At 35.4% G+C, this 22,887-nt stretch overlaps 2 protein-coding genes across 3 annotated transcripts; one reads left to right on the top strand and one right to left on the bottom strand.

Moving 5' to 3' along the window:
- Positions 1 to 27: 27 nt before the first annotated feature.
- Positions 28 to 14,442, top strand: LOC128994421 (MTOR-associated protein MEAK7-like). The gene is made up of 8 exons (XM_054418979.1): positions 28 to 375; positions 6,107 to 6,337; positions 7,014 to 7,166; positions 8,143 to 8,533; positions 10,179 to 10,297; positions 12,852 to 13,034; positions 13,535 to 13,700; positions 14,304 to 14,442. Exons 1-7 carry the CDS (start codon positions 244 to 246, stop codon positions 13,667 to 13,669), a joined length of 1,344 nt encoding a protein of 447 aa, XP_054274954.1. The 5' UTR covers positions 28 to 243; the 3' UTR covers positions 13,670 to 13,700; positions 14,304 to 14,442.
- A 1,166-nt stretch (positions 14,443 to 15,608) lies between these two features.
- On the bottom strand, positions 15,609 to 22,646 carry LOC128995118 (zinc finger protein 182-like). 2 transcript variants are annotated; one of them, XM_054420020.1, is made up of 6 exons: positions 22,516 to 22,646; positions 21,006 to 21,113; positions 19,070 to 19,308; positions 17,730 to 17,926; positions 16,975 to 17,061; positions 15,609 to 16,235 (listed from the first exon to the last, which is right to left on the bottom strand). In XM_054420020.1, exons 1-6 carry the CDS (start codon positions 22,550 to 22,552, stop codon positions 15,956 to 15,958), a joined length of 948 nt encoding a protein of 315 aa, XP_054275995.1. In that variant the 5' UTR covers positions 22,553 to 22,646; the 3' UTR covers positions 15,609 to 15,955. The 2 variants fall into 2 exon arrangements, with proteins under 2 accessions (XP_054275995.1, XP_054275997.1); XM_054420022.1 differs by lacking the exon at positions 16,975 to 17,061.
- Between the last annotated feature and the right edge of the window lie 241 nt (positions 22,647 to 22,887).

The following is a 22,887-nucleotide window of genomic DNA, read 5'->3' on the forward strand; positions in this document are numbered from 1 at the left end:
TGAGTGAACAGTGAAGTGTCCAAGTGTCAGGTGCTCTGTACTCTGATCTCATTCTTTCAAATAAAAACATTTTTTTGTATTTTATTTTGTCATAAGATGAGATGTTATCGTTATCTACTTTTAGCTTGAATTCACTTTAACTTAAGTGTTTAAGATGTGATAATTTAGTTACAAGGCACATTCATAAAATTGTTTTACTCATTCTGTGGTTAAGTGTGTAAATTAAATACACTTGAGTTGGAAATGGGAAACAAACAATCTGGTACGAAGACAAAAAGGTCAGAAGGCTCTCTCCATCCTCAAGAAAGAAAGAGATTAACTATTTTTTTAGATGAAAGAAAAGGCTCTGCTAAATTCACTTTCCTTGAAATAAAGGTAGGCATAGGCCTAGGCTGTTTCATATCTAACTTAGGCCTAACATCTAGCCTGGCTGCACTTCGTTTATGTCCTACACTACTTAATTCAAATGAAAAACATTGATAGGCCCTACATCGATTATTTCATTCGATAACTTATGTAAGGTTTGGTTAGTTAATTAGGTTAACCTAACCTAACAATCCGAATGAAATAACCTAAGTTATATATTAATATTTTTCATTCGAATGATTGTAGGACGTAAACTAAAGTGCAACCTCTAGCCTTAGACTGACTAGTGAACTTAGACGACCAGCTACTCGTAGGCTATCGCTAAGTTATCATCTGTAAATAATATTTATAAGTTAGTAGCCTATAGGTAGCTTAAGTTATAGCTGTAAATAAACAAATAAATCATTAATAATTGGTGTGAAACTGGCAATAACTCAGAAATAAGTAGTGTGTGCGCTTGTTAAAATCTATTGCTGGCTGTTTTGCGGAACAATACGGCCGAGTACATTAATACCAATAAGTTAATGTCACGAGATAGAGGCCTAGAGGTGCCCATCCCCCCCCAAACCCACGGTAGAGGCGCAATCCCTACCCCAAGCCAAAGGAGTAGTCCCCCCTCCCAATTTATGCTGCTGTCTATTTAAACCTACCCCCCCCTCCACCAATTTATCTGACAATTTCCTCTTTACCTCATAAAACAAGCATTTCAAGTATTTAGGCTACTAAACTTGAGGTAGGTAGCCTAAAGAAAAACAAACTTGCTGATAATCCAAATTAAATGTTTAACTTAGTAGGAAACGTAATTTAACAAAAGGCCTAACTTACCGTACATCATTCCTACCTAACTAATGGAGGAATTAGAAGTTTTTCAATTTACAATTCAGAATCTGTATTGTCAGCCAACATTTGCTCAGTGACTTATTGCATTAGACACCGTCTAGAAAACGTTAACAATATAAGTTACTCAGTGAATTGAAATGAAATGAAAAATACTTTATTCCATCAAAAACACAATAATTGTTACACAGAGTTATAAATTATTGTACTCCAACACAGTACTGTAACTGTACAATATACAGCAACACAATATACGCCACTATATAGGGTACGGTACGCCAGTTCGGCGGCATTAATTTTTACACGGCTTAAGAATTCAAACAGCTTTAAGTGCATTTATAATACCTCGGTAAATAATATCTTGTTTCAAAATTATAGGCAGAGGCTGCCTTCTACATAAATCGCTGGGCAAAATACCCACAATACCTGCCACATACCAGCACAAAAGGTTTTTGTGACAAAGTAATCTTATAATTAATTTTGATAGCCCCCATGATTGCCTTTTATGACGAATAATGGTAGAAACACATCTTGTCAGACAATCCTTAATAATATATGTGTGGTAGTGTTGAATTTTACTTGCTACGTATATGTTATGGCGGTTCTTTAACTCCACCATCGTCAGGCTTACAAAAGGATCCTTAGTACTTACTTGGATACTTGGAGAATTCCCACTGGTATTGCATCAGCGACGTGGTCGTCAGGTTTTTATACATTTCTTGATATTAATTTATATAAATGGGTTCATTTCCTCTTCAGGGATGCACATGGCCAGGGCGGCACAGTAGGCCGCTTGACTTAAAAATGTTTTTAGCAGGTTCTTGAATTTGTTGATAGAGGGCTCTTGCGTGATGTACTGAGGCAATTTATTATAAATTGTTATACTATTGAAGTAAGGGCCCTTGCTTGCAAGGGTGGAATTTACTTGAGGTACATGTGGATTTGTTGCTCTTCTTGTATTGTAATTGTGGACCATGCTGTTAGTTACAAAAATATTGGGATTCTTCTTAACAAGCAATGCGGATTCCAATATAAAGAGGGACGGAAGTGTGAGAATGTTCAGTTCTTGGAACAAAAGTTTACAGTTTGTCCGTCTATGGACTCCACATATTCTTCTAATTGCACGTTTTTGAAGGATGAAGATGCGTTTTGCCTCACTACAACCACCCCAAAATACCAAACCATATGAGATTATGCTATGAAAGCAGCCATAGTAAACCTTAAGGAGAATCTCGATGTCAACCAGCTTTTGTAGTCTAAACAGCAGGTAGGTGACAGATGACAGTCAGGGCGCTATTGCATCGACATGTGTTCCCCAATTAAGGTTCTCCGTAATGTGTAGGCCCAACCACTTCTGGAGGTGTCGTCAGAATATGTTACAAACATTAAACATATAGGCGATAACAGATAGGCCTATCAATTTGCGTGTGTATATTGCCACGGGCAGGACTGGAAGTAAACTGAATCAGGTTATGGCGGAAAGGTGTAGTCTCTGGATTGTCATCTGGGTTATCAAAAGCTGATATTGGACTAATTGTAGTGATGGAGGAGAGTGTTGAAAATATAATGGGATTCATAATTAAGTTTTCCATTCAAAATTATTGACAATAATAACCAATTTATATGCTGGATATAAATGATAGTCTTGAAATTCTACAGTACTGCGGGAAAGGAAATTTATTAAATATTTTGGAAGAGTTTGATATATATCTTATCTTAATAATATTATAAATGTGAAAGTTTGTGTGATTGTTTGTTTGTTTGTGTGTTTGAAGTTCAATCACGCATAAACCACTGGACGGATTGGGCTGAAATTTGGCATGATGATAGCTTACATTCCCGATTAACATACAGGCATATTCTTATCTCAAAAATCCTTTCAGGCTCCGCCCCAGTGGCTCTGTAATTCCCCATGTTAACCTTATGAGTATTCATATTTAAAGGGAATTAAAGAATTTAGTCAGCTGTTTCAACTAAAAAAGTTGGTTCTATGATATGGAAAAGCATTAAAAAGTTATAAGATTTACCAACAGGGTGCAGCACTATATTTTTTTTTCATTTATGAAAACAGCTAATTTGAACTAAGCAACAAAAAAAAACTGTGATTCGCAATGAGAACTGTCAAAGTAGGATTGTTTACAGTTATGTTTATGTTTATCATTTCATGAATAATTTGTGATGTGTTGCGAATTGTTGATAATTTATTTTTCTCTATTGTTTAGGTGAAGTGGTAGAACATTATGGCTATGGTAGATGTGTAATACTATAGAATACTGTAAATTTAAAAAAGCAAATTTTATCAAACTGTGTCCTCCCTTATTCAAACGCAAAGCTTGAGTATAACTGCAATAAGCATTTTATACTTATATTCCAACCCCGTACGAAGGACAGGTACTCTGCTAGTAAATACATAAAAATAGGGACAGCACACAATTTTTGAGTGAAACACAATTGTGAATCTCATTATATTTTCAATACTCTTCTCAGTCGCTACAATAGTCCAATATCAGCTGTTGAAAATTTAGACAACAATCCAGAGACCACGTTGGTCCGTCATAACCTGAACCTGATTTTGTTTAGGCTAGGCCTACTTTCAGTCCTGCTGACGGCAACGTACACGCTTGAATTGATGTCTATCTTTAATCGTTTTTTTCCATTCTTAGAAACAATCTTAATTACGTGTACGAATGGCAAAATGTTGTTGGTGTTGATAGTGAGCTACTTAGAAATACTTTTTCGAACTGCTTATACAAAATTATCATTCATTATGACAGCTAGCAAAAAATATCCCACAAAAAAAGCCTGCCCCAAAAATTCCTGTGGCGCAAACGCGCCACAGTACCCTCCCTCTGGGCACACGTGGATAGAAGACACTTTAAGTTAACGCACACAACAGTATCAAGGACATATACCTGGCAAAAAAAGTTGGTCTTACATAAGGGGCGTAAAATCAGCAATAAGTAGTGCGTACGCTTGATAAAATCTATTACTGTTCGTTTTGCGGAAAAATATGGCCGCGTAACTTACATTTATATACCAATAATGTCATGAGATAGAGGACTTTTTAATGCACACGACAGTATCAAGGTCATATTCCTGGCGAAAAAGTTGGTCATACAAAAGGGGCGTAAAATGTACAACCAGTCTTGTGTTATTAAGTAAATTAAAAAACTTAGCACATTTTGTTTCTGTAGGCCTATAGGGTATTATTGAGCCCACGATATGGCCAAAAATCTGTGTTTTTTTTCTGTACAGTAACTAAGAATATCACATGAGATGAACCTGAAACAATAATCTACAGCATGTTACCTAATATTATGAGATTGTTGTTCATTTAGGGTTACCCAGGGAACATGGGCAAAACAGTTTGTGTGCCCCATGACACTACACAAGAAGAACCACTTTTTGTTAGAGACTTTAGTAGAAGCGACTGCTCGAGGATTTTTATGCATCTCAGTCAATCACTTGGTACGGTGTACTACCCGAGGACGTCAATGAACACTTTGACTAGTTCCTACAGTTGGTGCGTCACGTTCTAGAGAATACTCCCCTCAAGAAAATCAATTCAACTCACTTTCCACCGTGGTTTACCCCTGAGTTGAGGCGACTGGTCATCAAGGAGAAAATAATCCATTCCCAATACAAGTCCACCCATCGCACCTCGGATTATGTAGGCTAAAGTTTTCTATGGCTCGTTCCCAGTGTAAGATCCTTACAAAGCAATGTTACAATAACTAGGCTATATCAATCATGTGAACTCAGCCATCACTTCAAACCCAAAATCATTCTGGGGCTTTATTAAAGACGTTATCCTCCGCCAATGAACCTTTACTTACATACAATGGTCATTCATCACAGTCGCCTTCTGAAATATGTAACTTGTCAGCTTCCTTCCTCTTCGACTTCTCATTATAATGTTGATTGATGTTGGTTTGAAGTCAAAAAGTTTTATAGGTAGGCCTATTCAATACTATGAATTGTTTTCTTCCCAAAACCGCTAAAATATAAAAACATCTTTTGAATTACCTACAAATAAAATTTTTTTTACCAAAGTCATGTCATTTTACCAAAGACATATCTATATGTCTGTTTTGATTTATTATTTTCTATTTGTCCATATTGCACATTTGATGTCTTATAATACTGTATTTGACTTTGTCTATTGCCATGTGCTTAACGACAATAAAATTCTTGATTCTTGATTCTTAGAGCTAATGTATTTGTAAAGCTCTTTACAAATATGTATAATACATTATTATTACGGTATATACATATATTAGCCTACATCACTTTTTTACAACACAAACTAACACTGTACCTACGTTTTCAATTTTGTCGGTTTTCTGTTTGTTATTATATTACGCCCAAAAAACTTACAAAAGAAAAAAAAATTATTTTCTAACATGTTACATACCTATTTCTATGAGGGAATTAGATTTTCTACAAAATGTATATGAATTTCCCATAAAAAATCTTTAGAACAAATTTTACCCAGGCTACTTTTGAAATGTCAAAAAAACATTCTAAATTTGTTTTTTCTTTTCACTTTACAAAAAAAACTTTCTAAATCATTATTTTATTATATAGGCCTACTATTTCTAGAACCTACTGTTCTTTCCGAACGAAAGGAATATGAGGTTGGTTAAGTTTACTCCTACGGTTGAATTTTTATGAATTTTGAAAAAAAAGGTCTGCAAAATTGCCAAAATAGGTTGGCCATTCCTCACTTCTAGCATCGGCCACTGCTAGGGTTAGACAATAAGTTAAGCCTGGTTACAACCTACTTGTTTGAGTTAGGTTTAAGTTAATACTGTCTTACTTAAGATTAAAATCATGATTGCTCGTGAGTAGGCTACGAGTTTATGAATAAGATAAGTTATCCATTTAATTGCTTATATTTCAGAGGCTCTGGAGTGATTTTTTGACGCCCAGCCTACTGGAATCTTATGCAAACTTCCTTCTGAAATCTACTGATGGGCGAAGGGACGAAATTGACCTTGATGATTTTATCAGTATTTATGTAAAAATAATTAGAGGATCATCCAATGAAAAGGCTAAATGCATTGCAACTATTCTGGGGACCCAGACAAATCAAGAAGGCGTAGAAATCATCTCCTATCAGAGCTTGTGCAAGGTGAGAGTTAACATGTTTTTAAAGACAGTTCCGCAGAGAACCTGTGATCTATTACCAGGTTAGATAGGCCCTATTGAAATTATAGATTTTGATTCAGTACGATATAAATGTCAGCCTTGGCGTAAGTCATCGAATTTAATTTCACCATGATATAAATATAAACAAAACCTAAAATATTAATAAAGTTGATTGTTTTTTTATCCGTAATTATATCCCAAATCACCTTACCTAAGTTAGTTCAACTAAAAATGGAATGTTAAACATTGAGAGGTAAGTTAGTTGTATTCAAACTAAGTTATTAAGCATCAATAAAAACTTAATAGATCATTAAACTTACTAAATTTGATGTTTACATTTTATTAAATATCAATAAAAACATAAGCAGGTCATAACTTACTGGTAATTCAATCTAAATAAGCCTGCACAAAAACAAAATTTCTAGAACAGATAAATCAGACCGAATCAAAACCGATATATAGGACTTATCTACCTATATTTAATTCGCTAATATATCGCAGGTTCTCTGCGGAACTGTAGCCGACCATCCTTTTAGTCTGCTGTGTATCTGATAAAAATCTTTTTAAGGTTTAGACATTACTTAGTTGCATTTTTTACTTTGCTGTTTGCAAGAGTAAGTCAGCCTAAATTGATTGAAAAAATATTACATATGTTGCAGTATTTGAGTGATCTTCTAAAATCATACTTTTTTGGACTGAAGTCACGCAAGGATGATTCTTACACTAGCTGGAACTGTGACGAACCTCGAGAAAATGTCATAGAAGAAGTTATTAGAGGAGTTTGTAATGATTTACAACGTACTGATGATGAAGTGAGTAGACAGATTGTTTGACCTCTTTTAATCTTGATAGCTTAGGCCTAATTAAATATCAAAGATTTCATGATTAATTATGAATTATAAATTATTATAGGCCTAAATCAATTATAAATTAACTATGAATACTTTGTATGGTCGCCATTTCAATGAAAAGTATTAAAGCATTAAAGAAAATTATTAAAGTATTGTGTAATTCACTCAGTAATTTATAGTTTGATAAAATTATTAAATAACACACATTCATCCTTTGAAAATCATGAATTTTCTAAAAGTCTACTTAATTTTATAACTGAGATCCATTGCAATTGTAATTAGGGTATTGTGTCCGAGTTTATGCTTCCACTGCCGTGTCGGGCCGATCAGGCTGACATGGCAGTTAACTTGTTCAAGGCAATGCTCCCTTAGTAGATTTACCATATTTATGGATCAGCAGAAGACAATTCTAATGTCGTTTCCGTCAGGTGCCTCTAGGGGCGTATTTTTGTTTACAATTTGTTTCCTGTTATTTCAATACTTACCTAATAGTTAAACCAAATAACACGATCTAACTATAAACAATAGCTCGAATGTTCTGGTTTTGATAACCAAAAATCAGAGCACAAATCATAAAACTAACCCTAAAATAAGAGAGAAAAACTTTCATAGATAGCAGTGCTCAATGACACCAACATGAATTTGACATAAAAAAAAACAGCTTCACATTAATTTAAGAATGAGATGAGAAGTCAACGTGTGTGAGTTAGTATTGCATTATTCATTTTGTAACCCATAAAAATCTGCATACCGGTAGGTCCCGTCTCATGTATGTGTTCAATATAGTTATAGCTAGCCTAAAGCTTGAAATTCAGGATGAATTTTAGTTAGATTTAAATGTTAAAAGGATCATTTAAGCCTATTTATATTCTTATTAGTTAATCGCATGTGATTTGTTATATTTCGATACATATTCTACTCCTTTACTTTTTCAAAGGTGAAAGAGGATTTGTTTGAGGACTGGTTGCACCACAGCGGTCTAGTCAACACACTTCACTGTTACGTCCTCGGAAGCATGTATAATTTGGAGCCGGAGCATCAATTCAACCTCATACCTTACGCACAGTTTCCTGCAAACATCTCAGAGCACAAGGTCTCGCTCCTGTTGGATCCGTCACAAGTTGTGTACCTCAACTCCTTCCTTCCGTCGGAGCATAAGGAAGTGTGGAGGTTCCTGTTTTCTACCGATTCTCATGGCGAGAGCTTCTCCAAATTCGTCGGATGCATCGTCAATCAAGGCCCGATCTTGGTGGTAGTTAGAACTGCCAACAATAACACTTTTGGAGGATTCATCTCTACAAATGTCACTTTGAGTCCGAAGTGGATTGGTAAGTTTTTGAATTTATTGTTCAGTAGTAGGCTTAGTTCAATTTAGACACAAATTAGTTGTGACTTTCAGCTAAAATGTTTCGAATAGATGGGGGTCAGAGTGTCTAACATGATTCCACAACTCATTAGACACTGAACTTGAAACGTAATTGATTTAGTTGTGTGTTTTTCTTATCTATCTTACAACCCTGTTTAGTGTTTTGTTCACGCCATTCGTACGTCATTCGCCTATTGGGTCTGATGATGATTGGAGTGTCCAATCGAAATCGATCACCTTTTACCATCTTTTTTGTATATTTACCGTCTTGTGAGTAACAGTATAAGCGTAAATATATGTTTTAAGTGTTATAAGACGTTTCTTTTATTTACTTTCCGTGTTTTGTTCAATGAAAGATTCAAGGCCAGGATTTCGATTTGTAGAATAAATAAATCATCCTGCTTACCTTAGAAGTACAGAAAGGGCATGGATCTCAGTTAACAAGGTTTAAAATCTTGAAGGCCATGACAACAATCATTTTGTAACTAAACTTCTTTGCCTACACTTCCCTCAGGGGATGAAATATTTGTGTGTTTTTCCTAAATAAACTAAATGAAACCAGCTGCTATCTCTTTGACTACCCTGTCTAAACTGCTACTGTAAAGTTAATGGCAATAAAGTTTACAGTTCAATTGTTTAGTTCATCTTCTTCTTAGCCTTAGCAACATTTTACCTGATTTCCTAATACTACAGAGCTGTAGCAAAAACCTACTCCTGCAGCTGATGATGCCAAAACACTTTTCAGATTTATAAAACTTATTATAGTGAAAATTTATTGTTTTTACCCCATTGATCTCACAATATTTAGTAGATTAAGACATATAAAATTAAAAGGTATAGATATATACATATAAGATTAAAAAAAAAATTAACCCTAGAAAATTTAAGGACAGCTTCCTTTTAAGGCGCCAGACAATAATTAAAAATACATACTAAAAACTCCTAAATAATTTGGCATCCTTAGTTAATTGTATTCAGGAGACCATCATCGTTTGACTTGTATGTTGTTTTATACATATAGCAGCCTGAGTTACTTCGAGACTTGAAAATCCGTGATATATTTGATATATAGTTGATGAGGATGAAAACAATCATTTGTTATCATATCCCTATTATTTTCATTACGTGCGTTATATCTCCAAGGCATCTTAGTAAAATTACAAATGAAACATACTATGAAAACACAAAATTTCTTCTTTACATTTTAAACGAATAACATTACAATATTTTACTTAAATTCCCTAAAACAACTAAAAAACAACATAAAACATACTATGGAAACACAAAATCCAACGTAAGTAATAAACAAATGTAAACTTGAAACAGTTCAGATGATTGACAACAGAATTCAGGACAAACTCTTAAATTTTAAAAGCCCGTAGGACGAAGGGCTTTAATGAGATATCATCCAAACCCGCAAAAGGCACATCTAGAGGATAAGAGCTTTAAATTTATAAACAATATGCATATGAAAATAAATATTTAGGGGTAGAATTGCTGCTCACAAAGATCCAAAAAATTCTTTTAATAATATAGATTATATAATACATATATTGTTGCCAGTGAAAATGTTTACGCTATAATTCAATTTTTGTATTTATTTGTAGGCTCAGAAGGCAGTTTCCTATTCAAGCTGGGCTCTTCAGTCGATGTGTTCACTGGCACCGGATACAATGACCACTATGCTTATCTGAACTGTTCTCAGAGTACATTACCCAATGGACTGGTCAGTATTAGTGAGAGTGGGCCACTATATCAGACATAAGTAAATCTTTAGGCAGGTTACACAAACCGGAAGACGCTTAAGTAATTGTTAGACATGCATGTCTTTTGTCTTTTTAATCTTGGGACATTTCTCTTACTACACTACAGTCAGTTAAGTACAAAAGTCACCAAAAGATAAACAATTGATGTTGCCCTTCCCAGAAAACGGCATCAACAGTGGGTGGTTTTAAATATCCTTCACCCATTCTCTAAAGCAAATGCAGAGATATCAAGCTAGTTTGTTACAATCCAACAACAAACGTACGATCACACATGCTTCAAGAATACTTGAGAATCAAACTCAGCAATATGATTAACTTCTCAAAACAAGCTAAATAAACGACTGGACAACCTCATTGCCTAGGGATGAGTGGCAGTGTGCATGCGCCTGACCTGCTTTTGTACAACATATCTCATCAAACATAACACTGACTAACCTGTAAAGTAGAACACATGTCTAAACACAGAAGACGTCTCTGACAAAAGTTGCAAGGTGTGTGCAAGCCCTGATTTGATAACATGGGTTGGTTTCATGTGCGACATTCCTCGGATATGAAATATGTTCACATCATCTGTGCAAACATTACTACCTCTCTAACACAGATCTTCATGGTCTGGTGTCTTGCATAAGAGGATTCTATTGTGATGTGAAGATTTGGGCCTTTTGTCATCCGGCTCTTTTTAATACACCACTGTACCACTAGGCCTGTAATACCCAAAGGAGTATTTAGATGATGAAAGGGAATATAAAAATAATAGGGGAATGAGTGACAAAGTAAACAAAGACATTACTTTCTAGATTCAGCCTCAGGGCTGCACATTCGTATATGGTGGTTTTTGACTAGGGATGGACGGGTCCCGAAATTTCGGGAATTTTTCGGGAAAAAAATATTCCCGATTATCGGGACGGGATTACATTTGACTCGGGAATTTTTCGGGACGGGATTTGGTCCGATCGTCGGCGATTTTTCCGTTTCGCGAGTGCCGATAACGCCGTTATTGCGAGCGATAGGTCCGCGAACGCAAGAGACGAAGTCGTTTCGACGATTACGCCGTGACCGCGGAGTCATAACGACGATCGCCCCGTGGCCGCGATTATTGGACCGACGATCGCACCGTGACCGCGAGTCATAACGACGATCGGGCTGTGACCGCGGAGTCATACCGACGATCGCGCTGTGACCACGAGTCATACCGACGATGACGCCGTGACCGCGAGTCATACCGACGATCGCGCCATGATGGCGAGTCAAACCGACGATCACGACGTGACCGCGGAGTCATACCGACGATCGCGCCGTGACCGCGGAGTCATGCTGACGATCAAGCCATGATCGCGAGTCATACCGACGATCATGCCGTGACCGCGAATCATACCGACGATAACCCCGTGACCGCGGAGTCATACCGACGATCGCGCCATGACCGTGGAGTCATACCGACGATCGCACCGTGACCGCAGAATCATACCGACGATCGCGCCGTGACCGCGGAGTCATACCGACGATCGCGCCGTGACCGCGAGTCATACCGACGATCATGCCGTGACCGCGAGTCATACCGACGATAACCCCGTGACCGCGAGTCATACCGACGATCGCACCGTGACCGCGAGTCATGACGACGATCGCGCCGTGACCGCGAAAACATGCTGACGATCGAGCCATGATCGCGAGTCATACCGACGATCATGCCGTGACCGCGAGTCATACCGACGATCGCGCCGTGACCGCGAGTCATACCGACGATCGCGCCGTGACCGCGAGTCATACCGACGATCGCGCCGTGACCGCGAGTCATACCGACGATCGCGCCTTGACCGCGAGTCATACCGACGATCGCGCCGTGACCGCGAGTCATGACGACGATCGCGCCGTGACCGTGAGTCATGACGACAATCGCGCCATGACCGTGAGTCATACAGACGATCACCCCGTGACCCGCGAGTCACAAGTTTCTATAGGTACCTGTAAATTACCCATTTTTTGGTTTTTATAGATCAGTGCCACAAGTGGTAAAAATTGATTTCGTATGTCTTTTTTGGTAACTACAATACAGTACTTTCTTTTTATGCACAGAAAAAAATCCCGTCCCGTCCCGTCCCGAAAATCAGGAAGGAAATAAAAATCCCGTCCCGTCCCGTCCCGAACTAAAAATTCAATCCCGTCCATCCCTATTTTTGACCAAACTATGTTCAAGTGTTTTTCATGTATACACAAATGTTTTTGCGTGCATCTCAATGTTTTTTCTTGACTGATTGGGGGTATAAGGTACGATGACGTTTGCCTAAGAAATATTTTAATAGAAACTGGTAGCTGTTCAAAGGTTTAGGATCACTTGGCAGGCCAGGTACATTAATTTAAACAAACCAGTTGAAGTAATGAGAAAAATCTTTTTTCATATGATATGCCTACCACTAACGTGTTCTGAGTTTTGTTTCTTAAAACATGTTATTTACCTGATTCATATTCCTATGTTCAAAAATCTGTAAACATTTTTCCTTGTATGTGTTTCAGGGAATGGGAGGCCAGTATGGGTATTGGGGTCTCTGGATAGATTCCCAATTCGGAGTTGGGGAGTGTAGTGAGACCTGCACAACATACAAAAACTACAAAATGTTGGACTCGGGAAAGAAGTTCCACATAAAGAACTTGGAGGTTTGGGCTGTTGGGGAACCTCCTCCAACTGAAGAAGAGCTGGTAACATTAACATTTGTTCTTACAGGTTTTTTAGAATTTTTGATATTTGTTGTGTTGGATTTTAAATGTCTGCAATAACTACAGTAGATGCTTGCTAATTTGGCGCGTTCGGGATTTACTTGGCGATACTGAATAATTGAAAATTCTGGGTTGCTGAACATCCTCTAAAAACAACGGTTACTGCAAGACTAGCTCATTTTAGAGCGTTAAATGGAAGTTTTTGGCGGCGACTCGTTATTTGATTTTCATTGTGCTTCTGCAATTTTATTATAGATATGAAATAGTTGATATTTTAAAAATTTATAGAAATAACTAAAACTAAAAAATTCAATCATCTTTGTGTTAGAGTAAAACAAATTCTTAAAAAAATTATAGCTTACTTTACAAATGATTTAACAGCTGTGTTTCACTGCTAATCTTATGAAGGTAAGGGTAAATTGTATTTTTCACAGGAAAGCCTGTTTAAATGTTGGTAGTAACTTTTAATTTGACATTTTTAGGGTGAGAGATCCACAAGTAAAACAGGTAGGTCAGCCCTAGACCAAGACCCTGCAAGTGCCACGATTCTGGAGATGGCTGGACGAGAAATGCACAGTAAAGGCATCAGAGAGGGAATGGCAAAAAAGAAGCATTGAAACATCGAAATTCTCCAACTTTTGGATAGAGGTTAGTTCAAAATATGTTACCTCTTGGAGTTAATTTTGAATATAGTCTATAAATTGTGAAATTTTCATCGCATCCATTCAAGGATTTTACTACAGTTGAACCACATTAGTACGAACCTCGGTAAAACAAATTCCTCGATAAGACTAATTTTTTTTTATCCACTTGAAACTTTCATTGAGATCAATGCTAAAAACACCTCTATACAACGTAGTAATTAGCTTAAAAACCTCCACAAGACGAATTTGTTTGTGACGTGGGCTAGGACTAATTAACCTCTACAACGAATATTCTTAGCACAAAACCTCTACAAGACGAATTTCTCATGTCTTAACCTACATAGGGACAAAGTATTCAAAACAAACAGAAGCTTGTCTTAACATAAAACCCCCACCCATCCCTCTTCCTTCCTCAGTTATTGTTTAAGACCTCTATAACACGAGTAGGGAACGGCAGTATTAAACCTCTATAAAACGAACCTTTTTATTAAGAATACCTCGATCATAAAAATTTTTCCCCTACCCCTTGAAATTCATATTATAGAGGTTCGACTGTATATAAAACTAAATCAGCTGGTTTGTAAATTAATTGTTTGATTTTTTTCAGGCAAATCCTAGCTACAGTGCTGGAATATGGTGATGGTCTCCAAGTACTTTTGTGCCAAATAATGTTACCAAGCCAAGTGTTGACACTTAGGCTAAGCTTAGAATGTTATTGTATGTATTAAAATATTTTCTTTTGTTGATTTTTTTGGTTGATAACAAGCTTAACTTTAATTTCATACTTCGGGCAAGATGAATTCTTGGAATGCTTCTTAAGCGTTGGTCACTTATGTATATATTTCCGTTAATTCAAAAGTCATCTATGACAGTCTTATTTGACCGTGGAAGCCTTACTTCAAGATTAAAGTTACTACACTAAGGTATTGATATCGTCCTTTTCTGTGTTTTAAGTTTTATCTGGAAATGCTTCGTGACAATTTTACTTCCGACGAGACATCATAAAAGTATACTGCTTAGCTCTAATAGTTTTGGATTAAATTTTAAACCCTTGATTTTTATAACAACTTTTAAAACCTTCATCAGTATTTTGTATCATTTGGAAATGAACCTGTTCCATTCCACACAGTACAATACCATTGGGTGAATTGTGAATGGTTTCCGGTAGGTTACCTATCAAACTAAATCAAATCTGTTGCTCTGATTGCATAGAGACAAGTGCTTTCTCTAGTCTTTCATCTTTTAAGTGAAACGATCTGTAAAATTTTTAATGTAAAGGAAGAAAAACATGTGAAATCAATATCAGATCGTTTGAAAATTTGTACTTTGACAAATCAAAGCTTGACAATATATTTATGGTTGTATAAAATTATTTAAGACTAAAATTGTAATATTGTTGACATATTAAACGTTTATTGAACATTGCTTATGATTTCCTTGTAAATTTCTCCGTTAATAAGGTTTACAAAAGAATGGGAAATAGTGCTGATTGATTTGGTAGTTGATTGTATCATGTTTACAACTAATAATTGTACAGCATATTTATTTGCATTTTACAAATGTCAAATGTCTTCTCTTTGAAAAATGTGAGAATGCATTATTTTGTGTCACAACATAATTGTATACCTACACAACTTGTGTGTGGTGGTTCTTTACTAGACGGTTTTCAAGTAGATATTTTCGGTAATTGTTTATCCCAATTAAATTATCGGATTTATAATTTTAAAGCTAAATCCTCTGGTTAAACTGGTACAGTATAATAAGGTATAATTTAATGTCTTTAGTTAAAGGTTCAATTTGGGTTACATACAAAGAAAATCTTTCATTAAGTAAATAAACACAAGCCTAAGTATTTGAGGGTTATAGGATTTCAGTAAACGAAACTGGATTCTGAGAAAAAGTTTATTTGTAACAAAAATATAATTTGTAGGCTTATTTAATGCAAAAACATGCATTCGTTAGTAAGTGTAACTTGCTACTCATTTCAAAATACATATTTTCAAAAACGTTTACTTCAATAACAAAACTTAAATTGTTACAAACAATGCATGTATTTACGGTTGCAACATTTAGACAAATATAAAAACTTGGGTTGCATAGGGAATCCTCACTCCAAGACAATATAGATTTAAAACTAGACAGAGCCTATCATTAATTACAAAAACGTAACACTGATAAAATTTTACTTCAAATTTAACAGTAAGATGGCTGTAAACAAGTTTGAAAATTCTAGAAACACAACTACGAAACTCTTCAACATCAATGTGATTCAATTGGTTCTCCCATCAGTTCTTCACTGTTATCGCACTTTAACTCTTCACTTTTATCGTTCTTCAATTCTCTCCTTTTCTTTGGCTTTTCATTTACAACGTTCTTGGATTCTTCAGTTTTATCGTTCTGGGTAAGTAGGTACTTGATGCAAGCGTTCTGGCAGTGGCGTACCATGTATTTCCTCTGGGAGAACGCCTTTCCGCACATTTTACATCGCCAAGCCCACTGATGATGACCTCTTGTGCGTTGGTGCGCTCTTAGATTAGACCTGTTGTAAAAAGAGATCCTGTTACTACACCAAAAATTGTTCAGAGATATAAACATAGATTAAACACACCCACATGATTACAACACAAGGATTTTCACCATGTACCATAGGGAACTTGGAAAATAAACCAATGAAGATAATGCTGGACGTAGGTTTGATTCAAGTTGAAGAGAGTTTTAGAAAGAGAGATTTAGATCATTCATACAGTTTTTTTCCCCTAGGACGCTAGGCGCGAGCCCGGAATTGTTTTCCACAATACTACAGGCTAGACCTAGGGGTTGTGACATTATCACATAGATAATATCCATTGGTGATTTGGTGGGATTTGAACCCGGGGCCTCTGGAATCGGAGTCCCGCACTCTAACCACAAGACTAGCTTGCTCCCCGTTCATACAGTAATGACACTCTTAAGTTAGATTTTACGCGGTATTGATACTGGACCCAAATGATATTTGCCATAATTAATTTAACTATCAATTAACAATGCTATCTAACAAAACGTTCAAATAGTAACAAGACAAGGGTTTAGAACACAAAAAACTTAAAAATTGCAATAGAATAGACAAACAAAACAAACACAAAAATCCAAAACAAGATAAGTACAACACTTCTTCAATAACCTTTACCACAACCTTTTTTACCTTTTGAACACTGATAGATTACTAGTAGGGATGAGGAAAGTGTGCCAACAAGGACGAAACACATTTAAAGAAAGACATAGGCCTAAGCGCAACTTACCTCTCAGCCAAGCTCGCATAACACATAGAGCAATAAATCAGCGTCTCCTCTAAGTGCAATGCTATGTGGCCTTCAATAACCAACTTCCTGTCAAAATTTACAGACAATCTTTAAAACAAACTGGGATAACTTTCAACACAATGGATAAGGACAGATGGATGGGAAGAGTCGAAGGAGGCAGGAAAGACATTGGAAGCAAAAGAGTTGGGTAATCAAGGATCAAAACACAAAATAATTGGATCTCGTTATGGTTACAATTTTTCTTTGGAACCATGTTTCCATCTAGTATGGCATCTAACGACGACTACAGTCAATCTTTTTTATCAACACTGATTCAAGATGAAACCGACTGCAACTGGGTATCAAAAATTGTAAGTCTTAGGAAACTAGAAATACACTGGGTGTATAATAAATTGCTAGTCTAGTGTAAAGCATTTTTGTTGCTGGAGCAAGTTTGATTACGTCATATCCACAAAATGGATGTGTCCGCTTTCCATTGAAATTGTTAAAAGGTTTCCAACCCATAAAATATTAGCTTGGACCCCAACATAGACAGCCAGATGTAAATGTTCTAAAATGGATGTAAATTATAATTTCCATAACTTATTATTTAAATTTTAAAACATTGACGTTGATGCTAGAAAGACATCAAACATCGATCTCAAAACATCAAACACGTGCAATACGACTCCTTTCCTGTAACAAGCTTTCTTAAGCGAAATATCAAATCATAATAAACACTTAAGTCCACTAACCTGTCAGCAAAGCTCTTGTGACACATGGAGCAGGTAAAGGGTCGCTCACCGGTGTGAAGTCTCATATGACCCTTCAGCACCCAAGGTCGGTCGAACCCCTTGTTGCAGTACGAGCAGTAGTGCAAAGTAGACTCTAGCTTGCCTTCCGCAGACTTATGCTGGCTGTTGCTACTCTCAGTTGTATTGTCCTTACTCATCTGCCATAAGAATTCACAAAATGATTATGGATTTAATCCTTGTGAGTGCAAGAGTGTGTTTAGTAAAAAATGCGGGACTTAGGTCCCAGATTCAAATCACCAATGCATTTTATCCAAGTGATAATGTCGCAACCCCTAGGTCTAGCCTGAAGTAAGGCAAAAAACAATCACGGGCTAGTGCCCATATTTCCTAGGATTAAAGAAGAGGATAAAACTCTTGTGTTTGTAGAAAAAAAAAACGTATTTGTTTTATATAGATTTACCCTATGTTTGCCAGGTGAAAAGTGGCAAAGCCTGGTGTACATTTTAGACAATAGACAGTTTCCCTTATTTGTAATTTTGTTAAAAAATACAATGGCGTCACAAAAATCCAGTATATTTTTTTTTTTTACATTTAGATTGTTTGGCAGTTTACATATTTTTAAATTGAAAGTTCATAATTTTTCCACTTGTGTGACTAAAAGTAATAGGCAATACTTTATTTACATGCTCATTAACAGCACAGCATACAATCAGTTTACAGCAAAGTTTAGTTTACATATTAGTACTACCGAACACTTACTTAACCATTACAATTGTTATGGTGTGAACTAGGAAGGTGGTCAGCTGCGATTTGTCTGTACCTATATTAATTTCACTTTTAAAATTCATCAGTATAACCCAACAGGTATTTTAAATTGTTAATTGCCAAGTCAACTATTTTTTTACAAATGAATAACCCAACCAACCCAATATTTTAAACTAGATAATCATTAGCGAATAAGAATCTTTAATACCCTTTAAACATTTTACAGTGCAATAGGGTTTGTCATTTTACTACATAATAAATTGCTACATAATATTAAAATGCAATTAATTGTGACATTGTGCATTGATGCACTCAATTAGGTTATGAGTTGAGTTAACAATTCCATTCAATCCAGGAACATAAATTGTAAAGATGAGTTGCTGTAAAGTTCTGTAGTCAATGTCCTAGTTCCAAATACTTTGTGTTGGAAATACCCCCAGTGTTTTTTACTATTGTGTTGTTTTCTTTACGACAGCCCAATTCCATCCAGTACCTTATCAAAGGTATAAATATTTTAAGTAGGTATTCTTAATTGTAATATTAAAACTAAATTATAGCCAAATTCATAGATTAACCTGACTGAGTCCTGTAAGAGCATTAAGCAGATAGCTCAGTTCGGCCATGTCTTCTGTCGGCATTGATTCTTGCATCAAAATGCTTGATGAATCAAGAGCACTTTCTGTTTCATTGTCCGATGTTTCACTCAACGGGGGAGAGTCATACTCTGGTTCAATGTATTTTATCTCTGTTTTATCTGGAAGCTTAAAAAGCTCCCATCTTATTGTAATAGGCAGCTCGTTGACTTCACTCCAATCTAAAAAAATATAGAAAGAATCAATTTTTGGATGAGTATGATTGATAAATTACAATAAAAGTTAAATTTTAATTTTTCATATTTTCACATGTGAGTTGTTCATGACGTGACGAGACAGTATGTGCTAGGATTGGATCAATTACAGTAGCCTCATCTGTCCTTTGTATTGTTTCTGGGCGATTAAGTCAAGTCAATGCAATAACAACAATTAGGTGAAAATCAAGGCAGAGATTGTGGTAGGCACAGAAAATTACACAATGTGTGCTTTGCTGCACAGAAATGACAAGATTGTTGTACTGTTATATCTCTTGGCAATGGGTATTGCATCAATTAGTGGAAAGCAGGATGCGCATTCCCACAAGAAACCTTTTCCCACCACTGTGTTGCTTAATTTTGTACGGAATTTCAACAATAAATTGCTATTGAATTTAATACCACTTGCAAATAGTGGTGAGTGTCAGGAGCATTTTCCTAATTTTTCTCTACATACCATCCTAAGACACCATCTATATCCACCCAAACTTTGAGGACAGAAGAGTGGAGTATACTGTACATAGAAGATGACTAGCATTAGATATTTCCCCATCAAACTTCCGATAGACATATCTACCTTTGAAGCTTTGATATATGCTATTTGCAATTTTTATAATATAGTGATCTATATAAAAACTGCACCGTAGCATTTGTGCAATTAGTGAGCAAAGTAGTGCTTTCTTTAACAAGGAAAGAATTATGACAAATGAAAATCAGCCACATAAAGTCCATGAAGAAAAAGTAAATATTTACAAGAAACTATCCCCTATTATTCGGAAAAATATTTTAAAAAATTAATAAAATAAAATAAAAATTATTTGTTTTTTTATTTAAAATATCCACAACAAGTTGATAAATTTTGAAAGAAATTTAATTTGGAAAATCAAGTGCAATATTTAATATCTTTAACAGCCATAACATTTTCTATTAATATTATAAAAAAACCGCCTATATAACAATTATCGTAATTAGGTTCAAACAAACTTGTAAAATGTCATGTCATATTATTCTTTGTTCTACAGCAGACTACAATGTGAAGTAAGATTTCAAATTTTAAAATAAATTTGAATTTATATGATGATAGTCATAAATAAACGTTCCCCTACTAAAAAACCTAGATTTTGATTTGTCATTTAGTATAGAGTGGGAAAAGTATTGGGCAATTAAGTTGAGAAATCACCTGCTTAGCTAACTATAGACTAATCGGTTGTTTTGCACTAATTTAAGTGAAGAAAATGTCACTTTTGGTAATTTTTCCATATTGGGAAAAGGCCTAATACATGAATTTGAACAAAGGGTGTTTTTGGCCTCTGGAGACCTAAAATCGAAAAAGTAAATCGGTCCTGAGTCCAGATTTTACCATCTCCACTGGTAAGCCTAAATTTTTATTTGTCATTTCAGTTTGTCATTTGTTTATACTGTAGAGTGGACAAAAAGTTGAGAAATCATCTGCTTAGCTAACTATAGACAAATCAGCTGTTTTCAGCAAACTAATTCAAGCGAAGAAAATGTCACTTTTTGTTAGGCTACTGATAATTAACCGTAGGCCTATATACAAAAACTAATAAATCTTTCCATCTTTCCACCTACATAAATGGACTCCAAATGTAAAATTTAGTAATTAGTTCATATTGTAATTTTTATCAGAAAAACTATTTACATACCATCATTATTTTCCTTGATTTTTAAATTACTTAACATATCAGGCTTAAGTGCCTCACTTCTTGTGATTCGATTGTGGCTCATGTTCAAAACCGAGCCATCTTCTCCACCTGAAAAAATAATATTAATTTATAACTTTATAGGTTATACCATATATCCATCGTTGACCACTAGTGACTGGATAGATTTAGTCTAAAGAAAAAAGATTTTAGTTTTAATAAGGTACTTTAGATATGCGGTTAACATGGCTGTAGTTACGAGGTCCATTCACCATTTTCCTCTGTGAAATATTACTTCATGGAGTACAGGCCTTGAGTAGCTCCTATTCTCTTTTTAAAATTATTAAGAGGGAGTGGTTTTATGTCTTGGTGCAGGTGGTTATAGAGTCTGATGCCAAGGACCCGGTAACGGTATTTTTGTTTGCTAAGTCTGCAGAAAGGAATGTTTATTAGTTGGTTTCTGCAGCTGGGGTAGAATTGTATCATTTAGGCTTCAATCTGCTCTGGTCTCAGGGCAAAAGTAAAAATATTAAAAAAAATTGGGGGCCATCAAGATATGCATTGTGTTATAGACTACTTATTTTAACCCTTTAACTAGCAAATTATTACAGTGTATTTAGTAAGGCAAATTATTATGAAAGGAGTAAGTTGTTCCATATAACGGCACCAGCATAAAAAAGTGTTCAAAAAAGTGGTAACGTTTAATAAATTAATAAAAATTTTGTGCCATTATGAAAAGAGGGACTATTTAAAGGGTTAACAACTATGGCATTTTATTTAACTTATCTATAAGATTCGCTCTTATTGTCATGTGAAGTATATTGACTTTTTGTTGAATATTGTACAGTTTAATACTGTACATTATTCAAATTATTTATTTAACAGTATAGCATTGAAACTTTATTTAATGTTTTGAATGTTTGTGCTGTTATAACTCGGCCAGTTGACTCAAAGCATTGCCTTTTAAATAAGTAGACATCCCATTTAGGACCAGAGGTGTCCCTATAATTCTTTATGGAGAAAAAACATATAGTTCTGTTAGACAGTAGCCAGTTGCAGATTACACTAAGTTAAAAATTCAAAATTAAGTATGACTTGTTTTTTGTTACTGAGGCTGGGATATTTTAAAAACGTGACATAAAAGTAAAGATGCTCACAAGTCGTCCTATGAGTTTGACTTGGTTAATATAAGTTTTCAAGCATAACTTATTCAACAAAAACCAGTAATTTATATCATCAGTGCAAACTGTCTGTGGTATGTCTAGTTTTACGAATAGGCAAAGCTTAAGTTAAAGTCTCTGTGAATAACTTTAGTGTTATTTACATTTCATAAATTAAATAAATTCAGTAAGTTTAAAATACGAATTTGTATCTAACCTAAACTATAACTAAATTATACAAAAGTCACTGTTTAATTTTATTAGTTTTAAGTTGATTGTTTAGAACTGTGTGGTGTGCATTTAACTAAAACGAACATTAGGCCTACACTTATAGATTAATTATTTTTTATTACCTCTCTTTCTTGAAGGCTTGATAAAACAGCGAGGCATATGTATTATTTCTTTATCGTCGGAAATAAAAACTAGAGGTACACTTAATTTATACAACCAAATGAATTTATTTTGATAATAAAATTGTAAAGTGATTCAAAGCACTACTCTGCTACCAATTTGACAGGCGCCATGCGGAGCGGAGCGGAAAAGAAAGTCCGATTTACCAAGCGCTAGCGGACGAAAAATGTTAGTTTGTAAACATTGCTGTGTTTCCACGTTGTGCAGGCGTCAACTTACTACGTAATATAACTATGTAGCCATAGCGTAGTAAGATTAGCAATATAGGAATATAAAGTAGTTGCAAATTTTACTGTTGCTTCTGTCCGGTTTTC

The sequence above is a fragment of the Macrosteles quadrilineatus genome, unplaced genomic scaffold, assembly GCF_028750875.1.
Source record: "Macrosteles quadrilineatus isolate MER2022 unplaced genomic scaffold, UCM_ALF_1.0 Scaffold_5__1_contigs__length_97177068, whole genome shotgun sequence".
Classification (NCBI taxonomy): domain Eukaryota; kingdom Metazoa; phylum Arthropoda; class Insecta; order Hemiptera; family Cicadellidae; genus Macrosteles; species Macrosteles quadrilineatus.